Below are 21,491 nucleotides of genomic sequence, written 5' to 3'. Positions count from 1 at the left end.
TGGAATTCCATCTACGTAGGTTCCTACGTAGATGGAATTGCCCGATTGCCTTCTTTAATAAGCATTAGCCATTAAGTGAGAAACACAGGGTACACGAACGAGATAGATTGCTTGATGCAGGAGTTGAAGTTGACGGTATTAGTCCATTTTCTTTAATAGGCATTAAATGAAAAACACGGGTAACACAAACGAGCGGACTGTTTGATGGTCTTTATTGCACATACTGCAGGGCGTTTGCGTATTGGAACTCTTTACTGTTGTTGTAGTCGCACATATCCAAAGCAACTTCGCAGCTCTCTCTGACCACATCGATGGGGTCATCAAGATGTTCTCTCAGGACTTTCATGGCCTCTTCGGTGGCGATGGCCCCTAAAGCCTCGGCAGCCTCATGCCTAACCATGCCGCTCTCGCTGCGGTTGCGCACGACTGTCGCCAGTTCGTCGACCACATCTGCACATTCCATTTGGCCCAACACAAAGCCTATTTCATGCCTGAACAGAGCACTGCCGCAGCTGAAGCCTTCTGACAGTACTTTAGCACTTTCCTTGGAGTTGATATTGCGCAAGGAGAACATAGCTCGGTAACGTTCATAAAGAGGAATTTTCTCATTTAGAAGTGTATCCCGTAATTTTTGCAAATCCATGCAGGTGCTAGGAGGTGTAGGGTCGATTGATGTAAATTTATCAGCTCCTTCAAAACTTCGAGACCTGTCTGCATCGCCATGTAGAAATTTTAATCTTTCCAAGGCTAAATGACAGGTTTCTGCGACTTCTACTACATCATCCTTTGAGTATTTCTCAAGAATTGGCATGACTGTTGCATCCCCTATCGCTCCAAGGGCTTCACCAGCTTCATGACGTACCATAGGTTCTTGAGAACGATCTTCAAGCACTTTAAGTAACGTCGGTATGGCTTTCGAGTCTTTCATTTGCCCCAGGCAATAGGCAAGTTCATGCTTCAGCAAGGCAGATTCGTCAGAGAAGGTGTTGGCGATGGCATTGATGGCAACCTCGCCTCCCAAATTTCGGAGCGTGAAGAGCGCGCGAAAACGCTCTTTGAGAGGACGTGTGGAGTCTTGTAGCAAGGATCCTATAGCAGCAACGTCAGCATCAGACGCCATCTGAAATACAGGATTTTGGAAGGTCAACTTTAGTTGTGTGTCTCTCAATTAGGAGATAAAAATTATCAATAGGAACTCCAGCAATGATTTCTATAAAATATTTCTGTAAGTTTGATCTGCAGGTTAATGTTTTACAGTAGTTTGCTGATGCATTTTAAAACTTATTACTACCCAAGTACTCACAATTCTTTCTTAATGATAGATGTACACCAACTTGCTATTGCTCAATATTTTTATTTTTCCAGAATTTAAAATATTACAGCCATCAATTTCACACAGAAGAATCTGATGACCAAGACACTAAGCTGTGGAATGATTTAAAAAATTACAAGATGAACTACACATCAGTAATTATTCACATTGGAGATGATTAATTTATAAAATAGGATGCCAATTTGGAAAGCCAGTAGAGCAAGACTCAAATTCTGAGATATCACTGTTGACATAAAGAATAATAATTAGAATGACAATGATTCTTTTGAAAAAACTAATGCTCAATAAACCATGGCCTCTGATGCACTGTGGGAAGAATGGCCTAGCCACATGCCAGTCTCCTAACTACTGGCAGGCTGTATATGTAACTTTCATTGTTATAATAGTGTTGGTTTCTATTCAGCAAACTTGTCTCCTCAAGAGCAATAAAGCATACTAAAATGAAATTAAAACTCTGTAAAATAGACTAGAGATACAATTATCTGATTTTGGGACCAAAATATTTTAGTAATTACAGAAGTTGGCCAATTTTGACTTTGGGACCACCAAACCAAAAAACATCCTATCTTGCTAGTCCCTAGGCAAAGTTCTTAGCATACAATTTGAATTTTTTGCTCTGAAACATTTTAGATAACATTTTAGAAGTCTCAACATATTAGATATACAGCTATCACCTAAATTGTGAGACTGCTGCCTTCATATATTAAAAAAATTTAATGAGGCTGTCCTCACAAAAGAGCAACATCAGTTTAACAGCATAACATCTATGTTGCTGGCCTTTAATTGGAATAAAAAATATATAAAACAAACCTAAAGTTACTAAACTGTAGTTTCAAAGCTCTTTGTAGTTATTATTATGTGGTAGCGCAACTAAATGAACTAATGACTTCAGCCCAATATACCATATATTATATAGTACTGTAGTGGCAAACCAGTGATTTTTTATAAACCAGTTCACTTTTCAATTCCTGATCTGGTTCAAAATTTTATTCAATACTTAAGTTTGATAATGCTGGTGTCCATTGTATTCTACTGCCATTTACTGCTCTACTCTACTCATACTCATAAGACTCAAAAAGGATTATAAATAGGCCTCTGGGTTACCACTGTGCCTGAGAATAGTGTTCAGAATATTATGGAATAGTGCATTATTTACTAAGCAACTCATGAGAGTGACAAAACAATAGTCTCACATCTTATCTCAAGATTTCTGGCAACAAATATTGCATAACAATGATGCAATCAATAAATAAATGACTCGTAGGCTCATAGCTACAGCTAAAATTGAAAATCATATAGAAGCTACCTGTGTACTATGCAACATAGGGTAAACGCGGTATATTCCGACATCGTAGGTAATTCCGTCACCTCTCCAGCTTTTCCTTTATATTAAGCTTTGTTTTAGTTCCATGCGTTTGTTGATGGTTGAAATGGTGACGTCATGCATTTGCGAGTCAAAATACTGCCATCTAGTGGGAAAATATTGAGATCCAAAGAGAGACAATGCATGCCACGTGATGAGATCATCGAATGTGTCAAATTTGACAGTTGACATGGCTCTACCAAATAGTGAATAACCATTTTTATAGGAAGATATTATGGTTTGAGACTTTTAAATACGTCTGTGAATATATTAGAAATCCTTTAAGTATACTTGTATTCACTGATTTCAAGTCATAAATAAATTAATAGATGATTAAGTTGAGATGTTGGATTTAGACACATGAAAACTAATTCCGACACAACTTGAATTGGACACACACAGATCGTTCAAAGCTTTGTACAAAAATTGAAATTTGCTTAATTAAAAGCCTAATAGTCCCCCCCCCGCTGAGCCGGACCGGTCGATGCTCTTGCAAACGCATAAGTACTCACAATAATTCCCTGCCACCATGCTCTTGAAGGCCACTGGTAACATATGATAAGCAATCAAAGGTTATAAAGTGCTATAGCAAAGTTAGATGCATTGATGCTTTTGATGGTAGTTGCTACTTGAATCCTGGTACTTGCCAGCATAGGCATAGCTAAGCAAATATTTTTATATTGCAGTACCGGTACTCATTTTGCCACTCGAAAATTAAAAAATTGAAAAAACATAGTTTCAAGTACCTAGCTAGTATTCAATAATTAGCATGTTATAAGTGAAACTAAGATTGGAATTGGATATTGATGAAAATTTCTGGTTGAAAAATATTAAATAAATATACATTTGCAAAATTGCAATAAAAAAATAAGGACAAAATTAATGATGAAGCAGCAATGACATTGATGCTAATTTGTGAAATATAACATAACCAGAATTATTTGTTTCAAATAGGCCTAACCGCCTAACCTCTAAATCTAATTGACATTATTACGTAATCTAAATTCCAAAATCTCTGACGTAGAATGTAGATTAGAACAAGGGAGTATTTTACTACTTATTTTACTTGTACAAGGAAGTTGGAGGGAAGTGCTAACTCGGGCGGATTACTGAGCTGAGCATTCGCAATTCCATAAAGGTTTCTTCAATTTAGCTATATATATATAGCCTATAGGTACATCGGAACAACCGCAAGTGAAAATACTATTAATTAGGAGTTGTCCCTAAATAGTTCGACTCCAGCAATTTAAGCAAAATAATACTCACCATAGCGTTGTTTTCTTCAGAAGCAAATAAACTTGTCAGCTTGCCAGAGCTGGGCACCCTTCCGATTTGCTGTTGAGAATTTCGATTTTTTTTTTTCACAACTATCAGCTGCTGCTGAATGCACTGCACCCGAATACGAGTAACGACTCAGATAAGTTTACGGCCGGATCCGGATTTGCGGCCGGTCTCCATGCAAATTCAGTGAACAAGGAATATCTCCCAAACTAATGAACTATCACTATCAGTAAATAACTCATTATATCTTGGTATATCCGATTTACTTTTAAAAAAGCTTAATAAAGCACGATGTAACAGCAAGAATAGTTTCAGTAACGTCCCTCAAATTGCTGCTATTTTAGCAGCACGTACCCAATAAATAAGTTTAATACGCAGTACACATATCACAGAAAATTTTCGTAATTTGTTCCATAGATATTACGCTATAGTAATAGAGCATTATGAGGTATTCTATACTGGATGAGAAAAAATTTATTGATATTATTCATTGCAATTTTTTTCGTGTTCGTTTGTAATACAATATTTCAAATTTTTACTGTTTATCTCCACAGAACTTAGTCTCTGCAATCAATTTTGATTTATTGTTAATCTACTTTCCTATTAAAGTCTCTTCGGTCAGTTCGTCGAACTTGTAGTTGCAAAATGCCTTCAGCAACTTATTTACCACGAATAACAAGTAATTACTTTCAAACGACTTTAATTTAAGAATTTGTAAGTTATTTATGACCGCCACAAACATTTGTTCTTACCTGTTAAGTTTATACCCTTACATTCTCCATAAATTTTTTTACTGTTTCAATATGCTATATATAAGGAATTGATCCAGTGCATCGCCACTATATAAAGTCTGGTCTTAATATCTAGTCGTTCTCAACAATTTTTCCCCAGCAAATTTGATTGAACTAAAATCTGAAAAAAGCCGGTCTTAGAAGTCTTTTGGAATTCTCTTTCTGGTCGGTCTAAGGCATATTAGACTGGCGAGGCTGCTAGGATATTTATATCCCACAGATATTACGGTGATATTTTTATATCCCAGCTGCGGGGATATTTCCTCAGTTATGGTCCGAGCAAGCCCCAGGAACGGAGCATATAATAAGGAAGGCACCGCCTCCAAAGATGGGGAAAAGGCTCACCGCGTTCTTGCTGCGTCTCTTCTGTGACCGCTGCAGGCCACACGGTGACACCACCGAATGCGACTGAGGCTGGTGTACAGTAGCGTCCAATTCTTGGGGCACTGCCTTCTCCATGCTACTGCTTCGCACTTGGAGAAAAGGAGTTAGGGGGGACTAAATTAATGAAACATCCTATACAATGGAGGGGAAGGGTTGCTTTGGAACCCAATAAATAAAACATCTTATATGCTGGAGTGCGTCTTTCGGGACACAATTAATGAAAAATTCTCATGCTGTAGGGTTCATTTGGGCAATCAACCCGGATGCATTAGCCAAAGGGCTCCTCAATTTTTGTAGTCGACCACGGCAATGAGGCCTAGTAAGTTACCGGGAGCTACTACTACTACTACTACTACTACTCTCGAAAAAATTTGTCAACGTTCGTTCGTTACTTGTAGATATGTGTGCGTTTTTACAGCACTTCTCTTTAACTTCACTTCTTGGTTGTCTGTCTGCTACAAATCTGTTAGTCGATTTTTAATACACTTCTACTTCTCCAATCGATCTGAAATTTTGCACACTTGTGTAAAGTTGAAGACAACGCATGAATCAATTGACAGAATAAATAAATTTGAAAATGTCAAAAATTTTATTTTTGATATTCAAAAATAAAAAAATTTGTCTGCTACATAACTTATAATCGATATTTTAACACACTTCTACCTGTCCAATCGATCTGAAATTTTGCATACTTTATGGGAGACAATGCATGTATCAATTGACAGAATAAATAATTTTGAAAATTTCTGATTTGTTTAACACTAAAAATAAAATTAGAAAATAAATTTCGTAATATTTCATAATAAAATTAGAAATTCATTGTACATGTGTAACACCAGAGACACAGGATTCTTTAGAAGTGTTGTCTTTAAAAAGTAATTTTTAAACGCAGATTATTCTAAGCCTGACGTCGCACGAATATACATAGGTGCTATTCGGACGCGTATCCAGGATACTTATCTAGTCGGAATATTATGTACTGGAACGTGAAATTGAATTCTCAGTGTGAGAATATTGAAGGATTGGAAGATGTGATGGTGTAAAAAATTGAAATTTCATTTTAAAACTGGTATATATATGAATTTAATTTGAAAGGCTCGTGGTAAGTTTTCTGTTTTACAACACTTCTCTTTAACTTCACTTCTTGTTTGTTTGTTAGTCTGTCTGTCTGTCTGTCTGTCTGCTACAAATCTTATAATCGATATTTAACCTACTTCTACCTGTCCAATCGATCTGAAATTTGGCACACTTGCGTAAAGTTGGAGACAAAGCATGAATCAATTGACAGAATAAATAATATCATAAATTAAAAAAAAATTTATTATAAAAAAAATTCGTCTGCTACAAATCTTATAATCCATATATGACACAATTTGACCTGTCCAATTGATCTGAAATTTTGCACAATTGCATAAAGTCAGAGACAATGCATGAATCAATTGACAAAATAAATAATTTTGAAAATTTCCAAAATTTTGATATCTTAAAAAAAATTTGAAATAAAAATATACGTTTAAAAATTACTTTTTGAAGACAACACTTCCAAAGAATCCAGTGTCTCCAATCTTAAAGATGTACCATGAATTTCTCATTTAATTTTCGAATATTAAAAAAATTAATTTTTCAATTTTTTAATATATAATTTTTTTAATATATACATTTTTTAAAATTATTTCTTCTATTAATTGATTCATGCATTGCATCTAACTTCACACAAGTGCGCAAAATTTCAGATCAATTAGACAGGTAAAAGTGTGACAAATATCAGTTATAAGATTTGTAGCTGACAAAATTATTTTTTCATTTTTTTAATATTGAAAAAAAAAGTTTTTTATTTTTACTTTTTAAAATCATTTATTTTGACATTTGATTCATGCATTGTCTCCAACTTCAAACAAGTATGCAAAATTTTAGATCGATAGGATAAGTAGAAGTGTGTTAAATTTCGATTACAATATTTGTAGCAGACAGACAGACAGACAGACAAACAGACAAACAAGAAGTGAAGTTAAAGAGAAGTGTTGTAAAATAATTTTTTTTTCAATATTTGAAAATAAAATTAGAAATTCATTGTACATGTGTAACATCCAAGACACTGGATTGTTCAGAAGTGTTGTCCTTAAAAAGTAATTTTTAAACGCATATTTTTATTATTATTACAACACTTCTCTTTAACTTCACTTCTTGTTTGTCTGTCTGTCTGTCTGTCTGTCTGTCTGTCTGTCTGTCTGTCTGTTTTGTCTGTCTGTCTGCTACAAATCTTATAATCGAAATTTAACACACTTCTACTTATCCTATCGATCTGAAATTTTGCACACTTGCGTAAAGTTGGAGACAATGCAAGAATCAAATGACAAAATAAATGATTTAAAAATAATTTTTTTATATTAAAAAATTTGAAAAATAATTTTGTCACCTACAAATCTTATAACATACTTGACCCACTTTTACCTGTCCAATTGATCTGAAATTTTGCACACATGTGTGAAATCGCAGGCAATGCATGAATCAATTGATAGAATAAATCATTTTTTAAAAAATTAATTTTTTCAATATTCGAAAATAAAATGAGAAATTCATTGTACATCTTTAACATTGGAGACACTGGATTCTTTAGAAGTGTTGTCTTTAAATGTAATTTTTAAACGTATATTATTATATTCTAAGGTATAATATATTTAAGTCTGCTATCGTTTGATCGTGTTCACAAGCAGAAATTGCTTGTGTTCAGTTTAAGACTATAGTAATATGCCCGGTAGCTTTCTATTTATTCTAGGGTATAATATATATAAGTCTCATATCGTTTGATCGTGTTCACAAGCAGAAATAGCTTGTGTTCAGTTCAAGACTTTAGTATTATGCCCAGTAAGTTTTTATTTATTCTAGGCAGTAATACATTTAAATCTTGTATCGTTTGATCGCGTTAATTAGAAGATATTGTTTGTGTTCAAGTTAGGGTTAATATAGTAATAAGCTCAGTAACTTTTTTATATTATAAGGTATAATATATTTAAGTCTCCTATCGTTTGACCATGTTCACAAGCAGAAATTGCTTGTGTTCAGTTCAAGACTATATTAATATGCCCAGTAATTTTTTATTTATTCTAGGGTATAAATATATAAGTCTGCTATCGATTGATCGCGTAAACTAGAAGGTATCGCTTGTGTTCGGTTTAAGATCATAGTAATAAGCTCAGTAACTTATTTTTAGATTCTAAAGTATAATATATTTAAGTCTTCCATCGTTTGATCGTGTTCACAAGCAGAAATTGCTTGTGTTCAGTTCAAGACTATAGTATTATGCCCGGTAATTATAAATTAATTCTGAGGAATAATATATTTAAGTCTCCTATTGTTTGATCGCGTTAACTAGAAGATTTTGCTTGTGTTCAGTTTAAGATTATATTAATAAGTTCAGTAATATTTTTATATTCTAAGGTATAATATATTTCAGTCTCCTAACGTCAGATCGTGTTCACAAGCAGAAATTGCTTGTGTTCAGTTCAAGACTTTAGCAATATGCCCAGTAATTTTTATTTATATTAGGGTAAATTATATTTAAGTCTCCCATCGTTTGATCGTGTTCACAAGCAGAAATTGCTTATGTTCAGTTCAAGACTATAGAAATAAGCCCGGTAATTATTAATTTATTCTAGGGAATAATATATGTAAGTCTCCTATTGTTTGATCGCGTACTCGCGCAACTGGGACACTCATAATTCCTTCAGTACTTAGCGGATCTGTATGAATTTCGGAATGTGAGTATTAATTATCGATACGCTGCCGCAGGAATTATTACAGATTTTTACATGACTGATTTTAGGTTAGGTTTGGCTAGGTTAGGTTAGGTTATGTTAGGAAATAATTCATGTAAAAATCTGCAATAATTCCTGCGGCAGAGTATCGATAATTAATACTCACATTCCAAAATTCATACAGATCCGTTAAGTACTGAAGGAATTATGAGTGTCCCAGTTGCTTAAAAATACGTTTATTGGTTTTAATTAAAATATAATTCATGTAAAAATCTGTAATAATTCCTGCGGCAGCGTATCGATAATTAATACTAACATTCCAAAATTCATACAGATCCTTTAACTATTGAAGGAATTATGAGTGTCCCAGTTGCTCGAGTCCGCTGGCGAGTTCGCAGGCGGGTTCGTAGAATTGTCGATGGAGTGTCCGTAGAATTGTCGATTGAGTAATTAAAAGCCATGTGAGTCAGGTGGACCGGATCGACACTTCAGCGAATTAGAAGGAGAGGCTAGAGAGGTGTGAAAAATTGTGTTAAGGATGAGATGAATTCAAGGGGAAGCGAAATTCAAGAGGAAATTCATATGGTTTATTATTGCTATTTGTCAATTATTGCACTGTATAGTCTATATTTATATTACCTATTGGGCGATAAATTTCATGCGCGTTATCGTTAACCCAGGTAGTTGGTAAACCCTCAAAATGGCAACAATTGAACAGACGCGGGGAAGTACTGAAGCTGTTCGTCGTCGCCATTTTCTTGTTCGATCTCTGCGTTAGCATACATCGTGTCCTACAGAAAGAGGAGGACTTCGGTATGTATCCGTTGAAATTGTTGAATCGCTGCTATTTTTCGTATTGTTGAAGCAGTATTGCAGCTAGCTATGTAATATTTACAACTTTAATAATTTACTAGAAGTAATGCTGATGCAACCGGGCACCGGCCTCGTAATAGTAAATTAGCCTAGCTACTGCGCGAGTGGGGTTATGCCGCTGATTTTTTTTTTTGTATCTTAGCGAGTCTAGTTAGCCTAGTACGTACTAAGTACGGTAGCTGGTAGCATGTAACTTGTAAGTGTGTAAATAGTTTTGAATTTCAGATAATTGTTACGCTCGTGAATTATGTAAATGAAAATTATTTCTGAGTTTCATGTTCGAGCTGCTAGTGCTATTAATATTAGGCTACTGCTATAGGTATACCGTCAAACGGGGTAAAAAGGGACGATTTTGAGCGTTTTTTGTTAATAACTTCTTACCATGAAACATTTCATAAACAAGTTTAGCCTCATTTTATAGCTCTTTGTGAGGGCTATCGAATGGCATCTTTGAAAAAATTCCATATGCTATTTGCAGGGTTGGCAATGATTAAATCAAAATGATTAAATCATGTGATTAAATGACTTGATTTTTTTTATAAAAAAATCATGATTTTTTTTATTTTATTTATTTATTTGATTTTTTCATATATTTAAATATATTGAGTGGCAGTCTTTAATTTATATTGAGGTACCTATTGTTATTCATGGTTTAGTATAAATGTACTATTAATGACAAATTGGTATATAAACTTGTTGAATGTTGGGTTGCCTTTAGTGTGTATTAGGTTCCAATAAATTGAATGTTTTTGGTACAGAGGCATCAACTCCATCAAGTGTACAATAAATTGTACGTATCTAGCAGCTTAGCTAATTCTTATAAGGCTATAAGTAGTCTTTAGTTATATTGATTACAATATACAATTTAAATGTGTTAGCTATCTTATACAGGGAGGGGCAGAACTGATTGAACAGTTTTGAGGCAAAATAAGAGTAATGGAGGTAAATAAAGAAGAAAGTTTATTTTCCTCAAGATTAGGATAACATACCATTTAAAATACTTATGTTTTGAAAACAATATCAGGAAGATGGGGTTTGTTAGCTGCATCACACTGTTGGAGTCATTTTTGGACGTTTTCTATAGCACGTTCAAACATGTGGCAAGGTATGGCCATAACCTCTGCCGCAATAATCCGTTCCCTTAGCTGTGGTCGGGTGTGAGGGCGACTTCTGAACCCCTTTCTTTTAGATGTCCCCAAAGAAAGAAATCGCAAATGCTCAAATCAGGTGACCTCGCAGGCCACTGTAAATCACCCCTCCAAGACACCAGATGTCTGGGAAACATGCGTTTCAAAACATTGAGTGACATTCGGGCTGTGTGAGCTGTAGCCCCATCCTGCTGGAACCACACGTCTCTCAATGCTTCATTCTCAACAACGTTTTTCATCCTGGGCTGCAAGAAATTTTGCAACATTGCAGCATAGCGATCGGAATTCACTGTTACGGTGACTACTCCCTACTCTGAGAATGACTCCAACAGTGTGTTGCAGCTAACGGCCCCCATCTTTTAGATATTTTTTTCAAAACCTAAGTATTCTAAATGATATGTTATGCTAACCTCTAGGAAAATAAACTTTCTTCTTTATGTACTTCCATTACTCTTTTATTTTACCTCGAAACTGCTCAATCGGTTCTCTCCCAACCTGTATATTGAGAGGTTGAGATTGTATTGACCTTTTAGGCAATTAGAAAGATTTTCCGCCCTAATACGAGTATTCTAATTAAAATTTTTAATTTCAATCTTTAAATATGTGAAATTAAAACTAGAAACAAAACAATTACAATTATAAGACTATATATAAAATAATTAAATGCAGTGAATGGATATAAAATATTTGAATTGTGCACATGTTTATTTCAAACAGTATTAGATTTTCTCATAACTTTAGTCTCATTTCAAGTCGTATGAGGTTTGTTTGGTTATCATTCAGTTTATGTTTAGTATTGGTTTATTGGTCTGAATTAAATGGGAACAGCGCAGTCAGTCACTCAGTCACTACTAATAGGTGTGTATAGAGGGTAGAGTCTGGTAGATTTATAGGACATAAAACTAGTAGATCTATTGATAGTGCTGTGCACTGTGCTATCAGCTACCTATCTGTTATGTGACTCTTCAATGTTTAGAAGATACGCATTCCTGAAGTGTTTTTGTATATTGAAGCCAGTTAAATGGTCAATATTTAGCTCATTACCTTGCTCCATCCCTAAGTGGTAAACACCACCTTGGCCTGTTGGCCATTATTGAAGGCAATAAGTGCCCTTTTTAGCCATCCATTATGATCCATATACTGTTATTGTTATTAGGCTAATTGCAACATAAAAAAATAACACCTCAAAAAGACAAAAGTTGAAGAAATCAAATAAATAAAAAAAATCACAAAAAAAATAAAAAAAAAATCATTGATTTTTGATTTTTTTTTTTAAATAAAAAAATCACCAACCCTGGCTATTCGTAAGATGCCAGACGCAAAATAAAACCGGCCCAATTTACCCCTGGGAACGGGGTAGGTAATCCGGGACACTTGCCATAAAAGTTAATTTTAAAACATTGAAGCATGCAGAGTGTACTCATCCATTACTAACAGTACTCTGAAGTCCTCCTCTTTCATTGTTGAAGATGTAGATGTAAAATAAATGACATTTTCTGTGATTTTTACTTGTTTTCCCTTTATTGATATGATATTACCATATTCATTAATTACTGTATTATTAATGTGATATTACTGTATCCATGGACTGTTGGACATGCCATTGAGCATTGACAATGACCTTGTCCACTGCAAGCTTCATATCAGCAGCCATGTAGCATTTCTTCTGTATCTGTAAGCTTACAGGATGGTTTGTAGTTTCGCACAATTTTAATCAAGTCAAGTGATTTCACTATAACAAAAAAGATCCTGAAAAACACACCTGAAACAGAAAATAATGTTTTAGTGACAACCATCATATGTTTTGAAGAAATAAATCATAGTTTAGGTCAATTACTTTTCATTCTATGATGCCCGGTGCACAATTCTATATATAGCATTCTATGTCCAAATTTGTGACAACCAACGATGCACTAATTTTTTGATGAGTGAAATTTTTTTTGCTGAGCGAGGTAAATGTAATCAAAATTCATTGTTGTTAATCATTTTTTTTTGTTAACTTGAGCCTTTACTAACTGAGGTTCTACTGTATATGCATTTTTAAGCGTGTCCCTAATTACCCCGGGGGGCAGGGGGTGTCCTTTTTTACCCTATTGCGTGGAAATGGCTGCCATTTTTTTTTTTTTTTTAATGAGATGGGCAAGTTCTGTCAATTACGTTTTCAAGCCGACATCTGGGTGCAACTTTTATGCAAGTAAAATTTTTTAATATGGCAAATATTTTTTTTTTACTCCATACCTTAGCAGAGGTACTTTTCCAAAATCGCACTTTTCACACTTTTTTCAACGTTTTTTTTTTAGAGATAGTAAATGTTTGATTTCTTGACTAGCTTTACACATAATAGGTAGTAAAAATGTTGAAGTTTACGCTACTATTTTTAGTTTTGCAATATTTTGATTAGTTTAGCTGCTACAACATTTCTATGAAATGCGGGACGCGTGTCCCTATTTACCCTGCCCGTCCCTTTTTACCCTGTTTGACGATATAAAAATTTCTACCTGAACTCTATATAGCTAATATTTTGCAACTGATTGAGTAACCAGGGTGGAAAGATTATACATATAATAACCTCCATACCTACAATTCCATCCTACCATGTATGACTTTTCATCACCCATGTACCCAGCTGGTTCATAATAATCTTTGATGATGTACATCATGGCCAACATGAACATCACTGTCCTACAGATGAATTAGCACCGTTTGAATCTGTTATGTAGGAAAGATGTAGACACAGTTCTTCTTGCACTTCTCAACTAGCAAGTATAGAATTATTGATTTACTTTGATTTTCTTTTACTTCCAGTTGTGTTGCTCTACATTTAAATACCAGCAATGGACTGCAAAGTATACGTTGGAGACCTCGGCTCTTCTGCCAACAAACACGACCTTGAAGATGCTTTCTCCCAGTATGGTCGTCTGACCAGTGTGTGGGTAGCCAGGAACCCGCCTGGTTTTGCTTTTGTTGAATTTGAGGACAACCGAGATGCTGAAGATGCTGTCAGGGCTCTTGATGGCAGGTTAGTTTTTGTATCAATTCCTGAAACTAAAAAATGTAGACAATTGCTGTCATTTGTCAATTAATACTATTGTGAAATTATGGATGGTTAACCACACTTTTTAATCGAATGTATTATTGACTGTTTAAATTCATTAGAAGTTAACCAGCAGTAATTGTCCTTACTTGGGCTAGTTATAGTAATAATGGGTTTAGCATTTCAGGCCGTAGTCCTGCTGCCGATTGTTAACATCGCATGACATTCACAGCTTGTTTCAGATCTCAAACGGTCAACTCGCTGCTCCAATTTTGCTTTGTTTAACCGTTTGGAAAGCAAGACGAACCTGACCAGGATCTGGTGCACAGAGCTAGGATCGAACCCGCACTTTCTATACTCCAATCTTGATACTCTAACCTGTAACCACTATGCCTCCCTGTCTTATGATTAATTATTATGAAAATTTCTAAATAATTCGTCTGCTTTTCAGAACCATTTGTGGACGTCGTGTCCGTGTGGAGATGTCCACTCATGGGACTAGAGGTGGTCGTCCCGGTGGTGGCCGTGGGGGCTTTGGAGGACGTGGAGCTCATCCTGATGACAAGTGCTTCCGCTGCGGAGATAGAGGACACTTCGCTCGTGACTGTCGAGGTCCCCCAGGGGGTCGCCGGTAAATGAAGCCTCTTTTTTCAATTAGAAATTTTACTCAATACCACTAAGATGTAGAGATGTTTACAGATAATAATCGATGGTTGCTATTTATGGGAAATTGTGACTGTTTTATTAAATAGTTTTGAACGATAGAGTAAATTTAACTTTTGAGCTTTACTGGATATAGTATTTCTTAGAGATAAAAATCATATTGGTTTTCTTATTCGATCCTATTTCCTTCATTTAAGGCATTGAGTACAGGTTCAATCCTTTATGTCGAAGAATCGAGTTTGCTTTCGTTTACTGTAAATGGTCGTGTAGTATTTCTGTGAATTTTCCAACTTTTTAAGTATTGCTTTCCATAACTGAAATGCAGTCAGCGACAGAATGAGTTTGAACATAGAAATGGCTAAGTCGGACCTCTGATGATTTAGTCCTAGGCCAAGAGGCGCTTAGCCACCTCGTGTCAGAAATGCCCAGAGTAATTTCAATTTGGATCGAGGTCTTGTACTCGCTCGTGTCTCGATACCAACATAGCTTTTTAGTACTTGCTATTTTCCTAATTTACATTGTAATGAGAAAAGGCTGTGTTATGAAAAAAATCAAATACTATGCGGGTGTGAGTCCTGCACTATGAAATTGATGAATCCTCTAATTCTCAGTTTTACTGAGGGATTGAATCTCAGAACTGGTTGGGATGTGAGCTAAGGTCTCACTGTAAAGATAAATATGTAACCATATTTACCTTCTTAGGCAGAACCCAGCCTGGTGCTCTGCGTTGTGCACACTGCCGTTACTTAAGCAACTAAACTCTGGTGCTGCTACCTGACAACTGCCAACCCATCTCTCTTGTGTAGTCTCTGCTCATCCTCCGGCGTTAGCTTGCACTGCAACCTCGGGTCTTTGTCGAGTGACAAGACAAAGCATCAATGAACTCGCGATGCCTTGTCTACTTTCAATTCTGTCCAAAGTACTGCGCATCTCCTGGGCATCACCTATGTTATGAACAACAGTCATCTTTGTTTAGTAGGACAGCCCAGTCATCGCCGCTTGTATAAGTCATCCACTACCTACACCTTGAGATCGGCGTTTGATCTCGATAACATGGGTCCCGCGCACTGCATCATCACCCTTCAGAAAAATTCAATTAAGAATTAATTAGGTTCAATTATGTCTTCTTGAATTATCCATGCGAGGGTCTGCAACAGCCGTCAACAGCGCAGCCACTGCTAAACCTGCTATTATTGTCTGCAGCAGCTTCCCAGCCACATCATGTGTAGTAGATACACTTGCTCCGAACAGTCACTCAGCGTGAGGCTGATACTTAAACTGTGAAAAAATAGATCTGCGCATCCGCTTGCATAGCTTCGTTAGAAATGACAGCACATCGCTCTCTGGGGCTCTGCTTCTATTGTGTTCAGCCAACTATTAGCTCCTAACCCCTTGACCACTGCGTAGTCTGCTTATGATAGGAACACATCTTGGTTGTGGTAAGTTCTTTTAAAAACTTGGAAAGGGTTTATTCTGTGCTTAAGTTTTCAATTGGTAAGAATGTTACGACTTACACGCCAGACTTTCGGGACTGGTGGAAGTAAATTAATTGTAAGGTTCGTTTTGTATTACCAGAGGTATTTCCTTCAATCAATGTCTCGCTTATTACCTCATCGACGTTGTTGCCTTAATTCTCATTTGTCATGGGTACCAGGAGTTCAGGGGTGAAACAATAGTCGTTCAAACTAGAGAATCGAAAGATTTTCCCCATTACTAATTCAAATCACTCATTCCGATCATATCATTCATGTATGAAGTGAAAGTTTGTTAAACATGCCAGCTAATGCCGCACACGGTCATTGTAAGTTTCTGGACGACACGCTGTGACTCCGGCTTTAATCTTCCTCTTGCTTCAGGTCGTATTCTCGCTCGCGCTCTCCCAGCCCCCGCCGCCGGCGCTCGATGTCGCGCTCAGTCTCCCGTGATCGCCGCAGTTACAGAAGCAGGTCTCGTTCTCCACGTCGCTCTCGTTCCCCGTCGTACACTCGTGGCGGTCGATCATCCCGGTCCCCTGCCAGGTAGGAGCGTCTCTTTCAGCCATTACTCGTGCCTAATATTTATGTATGCAAAGTGTTCATTGTATTTAGTTTTAGACACTGGTATTTGGTATCGTTATTAAAATTAACAGTGAAATTGTTCTTGACATAGTTGGATGTGCCAATGTTTGAATTTATAGTTGATACTCCATCGAGATTTGGACAGGTTCATACCTATACTTCACATGGTAATGCTACTTTGTTGTACGCGGCCATATCTATGAACTAAACTACTTATTAGCTTCACTTGAATGGCTACTCACAAAAGTAATCTACGCAGGCGGTCAAGGAGCCCTGTCGGAAACGGACGTTCCAGGAGTCCAGCCAACGGCAACTAATGCGCTGTTTCACCGCGAACCTACCTCCATGGTAGCTGCGCACTAGTATCAACCTAGGAGTATAGCAATCCGCATTCCTTTTACAATAAAAATTGAACTATTGTTGTTTCTCCCTCACCTGACTAGATGGTTAGGATCTAATAAATTTCTGAGCGACGCTTTTAATAATCCCTGTGCTCCGTTTGGGTCGTGAAACTGAGTTTATTCGCATGTTATTTATTAATATGGTGAGCCAACTGACCGATCGAATTGTCAAACCTACGTTGCAATGTGACAAATCCAAAAGGTTAGACGTACGAAAGCTCTTGCCACCTAAAGGATGCTCCACATTTAGCTCAAATAAGACCAATTGTTCGGCTAGAGAGTATTATTGACTATTCGGCAAGAAGAATTCATGAAGCGGAGCAACAATTTAACTTGAACGAATGTTTCAATTTAATTAATAGAGGCCCTTCATACGTATAAAGCAATTCTTGACCGAATCGATACTTCTCTGGACTCTACGCGAAAACAGATTTTTATATTAATTATTTTTCACTGAGAGCGCATGAACGCATAAGTAACGAATATCTATACGTTGCGTAAAAATTAGTACAGATTTTTACATTGATTCGATTCTTGGTTCATTCATTCTTGATTCATTGATTAGTAATATATTTTTTACGAAGTTATGGGCTATTTCGGAAAAAAATGACAAAGAAAACCATTACGAACCTGGTGTTTTGTACAGCAAATATTTAAGAGCAGAAAATAGCTTGAATACATGCGAGCATTAATAAATTAAAATTAAAGTTCGAGTCAAAGTTGACAAATTTTTTAAAAACTTCATAATTTCGGAACTCCCGTACGGGAAGCTTTTGTAATCAAAATTTTTTGCAGGCAGTAGGAATATGTGAGGAGGTAAAAGGGCTAAGAAGTTGAGCGTTTACTGATTCTTAGCGGGGTGCGCAGCCGCAGACCTGCAAATTAACTCTCAAATCGGCCCTGAGCTAACATCAACCATCTAAAAGCTATAGTTATTGTCATCCTGGGCACCTAAGCAGCTGTAGTCAATTGACCTATCTCTGCAACCTTTCTAGCGTACTTCCGAGTTACGACCCTTACTCAGATCTCATACAGTGAGACTCTGTACTCTGTAGTGTTGACTCGTTTTCTTCGAAAAGCTCTCGGCGCCTCGAATACAAATGTTTTAGGTACATAGGAAATATTTATACTTGTTGCGATGTGGGTGATTGAATATACTTGAAGCTGGGAACAATAAACTAAAACTTCGGTCAAACTTCTTTAATTTTCATTTGAAAAATTGAAGGTGATATGACTTCCGTTCCGTAGAGTAAGAGTGTAGGCTACTGTAGACCGTCACATTCACAGTAGTGTAATATATGGCGCCGCATAATATGCTCATGCCTAACAGGCTCACTTTGTCTCTGAGTGACTAACTGTTAGTGTTAGTCTATCACAGGCCCCCAAGGCCAAGGCCCACAGCAGGCACAGCCTTTTATTGCTAGAGTTAATCTATTATTGTGAAGTTAATTTTAAGGGGACTGACCTGGCTAAAATTTTCAATTTTGGCGTTTTCCACTTTTTGGGCTCATCTTAAAGCTTACTTTTTGACGCATCCAACGGTGCCAGAATCATCCCTCTACGTCGAAAAATGATTTCGTGACAGCTTCCCAAAGAAGGGCAGTTTTTAGGCCCTTTAACAAATGTAAAAATTCATATGAGCAAAATGTTTTTCTTTTTACATTTTAAGTATGTATGTGAAGTTTCATGATGATCGGATAATAACTGTAGAAGTTTCTCCGGGGGCAGCCCGGTCCCCGACATGAAATGACCTTGACTAATTCTCTCAAGTCTCAAATTTGAAATTAAATATGTGTACAACTAGGCTACATAGCTTTAGAAAGCTTCTTTTATTAACAGAACAGACTAGGTACCCTGGTACAGAGTAGTATCCAAAGTAAGGGAAATAAGGGATGGTTTTGAGCTTTGGTCATTGTACCTACGTCAATAGGCTAACTTCTTACCAGTTACCATGAAACTTAGTCTTATTTAACAGGATGGAATTCTAAAAATTAAGGATCACATATCATTTTCAATTCCCCTCCACCACTTTTTTGATCCACAAATTTTAGTTAGGATAGAAACTAGAAAGGATAAAAATAGGAGAGATTAAAGTTACATTACCTAAAAAGAATTGAGAATGAAGGTTGCAAATTAGCTAAAATACTTCAAGATTCTAATTAGACTAAATATTCATAAGCAATTTGTCTCAAAGTTGAGCATAACAAATTAACATTTATGAATTAATAATAAATCATGCCACTGATGCCACCAATATGAGTTTAACATGATGCCCTGCAAAGCTAGGGTAAACGCGGTATATTCCGACACATTAAGGATGCATCGAGAAATGAAAAACTATAAAAAAACGTATGCGTTACGTAAGTTCTGTTGGCTTCACGTGACTCTCAAAACATCGCACTACGCGTCAGCAACAATGAAACGTCACAAAATGTTGCCATATTTATTAAAAAGCCTTTAGAATGGAAACCTATCAAATCCCTATATTCCGTCACTGTGTGTGGCAATATTTGACACGTGGTGAGTCGTATTGCGTCAGCGCTTCGAATTTAACTGATACGTAATGCCGACATCCACGTGTTCGAATTCCGTTCGCTGTGTGAGCTGTATTGGGATACAACACGGCTTTGAATTCTCTTAAGTGTGAAGTCCTCTTCTTCCTTTGTACATAGATGATGTAGGTAGTTGTAGAATAAATGACATTTTCTGTGATTTTTACTTGTTTTTCCTTTATTGATATGATATAACCTTCTCCACAATTTACATATTATTGATGTGATATTACCATATCCATGTCAATGCCATTGAGCATTGACAACAACCTTGTCCGAAGCAAGCTTTGTATTTGGGGCTCCCAAAGGGGGCTCATGATTTTGGCCCCCTCTTTTGGGGGGGGGGGGAGGGTAGTGACAAGAGACAGGACCTTTGCCCAACCAATGTTGGGAATTTAAATAATTTCATTTATGCTCAAAGGCAAATAATCACCTATAAATCTTATATGACATATAAAGTTAACATCAAATAAATTATATAAAATTTAATTATTTTTGAGATTTCATATATAAAATGAAGTATAGCTTTACTGGTGTTAATTGTCAAAGTATCAAGTTAGAGCGAGATGCTATTTTCTCGGAGTTGGCAGAGCAATACAATATAACGTACATGTATACATCCCAAATACATAAATTGCAATTCCTGAAATACATAGATTTTAAAAAAATATTTGAATAGCAAAATATCTTATTTACTTCCATAGGTTGCAAAATGCCAACAATTACTGACAACATGACTATGACCTACTGTTGTAGGTTGCACAGCTACCAGTATGACATAATGACTTCAACTCAAAGACTTGTCACTCTTTTTTTCATATTTACTGGCTCACGCCGACATGCTAAAGATGTTAAAACTGTGTATCTCAAGTCCTTAGAATAAAAAATATTCACAATATCACAATCTGAAGATTTACAATAAAAAATAGTCACATTATCAAAATAGAAAATATTCACAATATCTGGGAAAAATTGCAGAATGCTGCCATGTTCAAACCCAACTACAGAGTTAAGGGAGGTACCTTGCGGTGAAGTCACACATGCAAGGTCTTGCGTGTGACGTCACACGCCATACGTTGTACGGTAATTGTTTTTATAAACGTTTTGTGGGCCATTCTTGACTTAAGGGGAGCATCTTGGCCAAAAAACTTTTTGTTTAATAAAAATGTGAAATTCGCAGAAAACGTCAAATGATATTGTAATGTCATTCTCCCCAGCCTGTGATTGGCTGTGTCTAATATGCTATGTGTAATGGTTAATTTAATACCCCTCTAGAATTCCAGCCTGTTGATGCCATGCTGCACCCTAAACATTCCTTTTCATTCTAACTGAAAATTGGTCAAGCATGACTTGGGAATTGGACAAAAATGACTATGACTGGCCAATTTCACCTGTTTCTATGACCTTTTTCCAATTTTTTCAGTGAAAAATTGGAATAACAGTCCATTTTATCTGCAATTTTCAAAAGTCACCTGTGGAATGATCTTTTTTATCTGCAATTTAAGGGAACTTTTGCCCAATATTCCAAGATAGTCATAGATAATTGTGTAGTCATGGTCATATCATACTGCAATTAAACTGCATTGTTTTTTAACAAAAATGTAAGAAATCCATTGATATATGCTTAATTGTCTCTTAAATGAAGGAAAATATTCTTGGTGCTATTTCCGAGGTAAAATTAAAGATTTGGCTTGGTATGTACACATGGCTTGCTTAAGGGGAGTGTCTACCCTAAAATTGAAAATTTTTACTTTTTTTATTTTTATACTAATTTTAAAGCTGACATTCTGCCCTATCCAACGGTACCACTGCCATCTCTCTACGTTGATTTATGATTTCATGACATTTCATGAAAG

General features: G+C 36.1%; 2 protein-coding genes across 3 annotated transcripts; one reads left to right on the top strand and one right to left on the bottom strand.

Annotated features, from left to right (window-relative positions):
- Positions 1 to 201: 201 nt before the first annotated feature.
- On the bottom strand, positions 202 to 4,095 carry LOC108676752 (deoxyhypusine hydroxylase). 2 transcript variants are annotated; one of them, XM_018164884.2, is made up of 2 exons: positions 3,963 to 4,095; positions 202 to 1,120 (listed from the first exon to the last, which is right to left on the bottom strand). In XM_018164884.2, exons 1-2 carry the CDS (start codon positions 3,963 to 3,965, stop codon positions 212 to 214), a joined length of 912 nt encoding a protein of 303 aa, XP_018020373.1. In that variant the 5' UTR covers positions 3,966 to 4,095; the 3' UTR covers positions 202 to 211. The 2 variants fall into 2 exon arrangements, with proteins under 2 accessions (XP_018020373.1, XP_018020374.1); XM_018164885.2 differs by lacking the exon at positions 3,963 to 4,095 and adding an exon at positions 1,304 to 1,549.
- Positions 4,096 to 9,636: 5,541 nt separating this feature from the next.
- On the top strand, positions 9,637 to 17,100 carry LOC108676765 (probable splicing factor, arginine/serine-rich 6). Its single transcript, XM_018164901.2, has 5 exons — positions 9,637 to 9,720; positions 13,734 to 13,947; positions 14,414 to 14,593; positions 16,482 to 16,643; positions 16,942 to 17,100. Exons 2-5 carry the CDS (start codon positions 13,763 to 13,765, stop codon positions 16,997 to 16,999), a joined length of 585 nt encoding a protein of 194 aa, XP_018020390.1. The 5' UTR covers positions 9,637 to 9,720; positions 13,734 to 13,762; the 3' UTR covers positions 17,000 to 17,100.
- Positions 17,101 to 21,491: the final 4,391 nt, after the last annotated feature.

Source organism: Hyalella azteca, unplaced genomic scaffold, assembly GCF_000764305.2.
Source record: "Hyalella azteca isolate HAZT.00-mixed unplaced genomic scaffold, Hazt_2.0.2 contig9135, whole genome shotgun sequence".
Classification (NCBI taxonomy): domain Eukaryota; kingdom Metazoa; phylum Arthropoda; class Malacostraca; order Amphipoda; family Hyalellidae; genus Hyalella; species Hyalella azteca.
The sequence above is the reverse complement of the archived record's forward strand: the minus strand, read 5'-3'. Positions and strand labels throughout refer to the sequence as shown.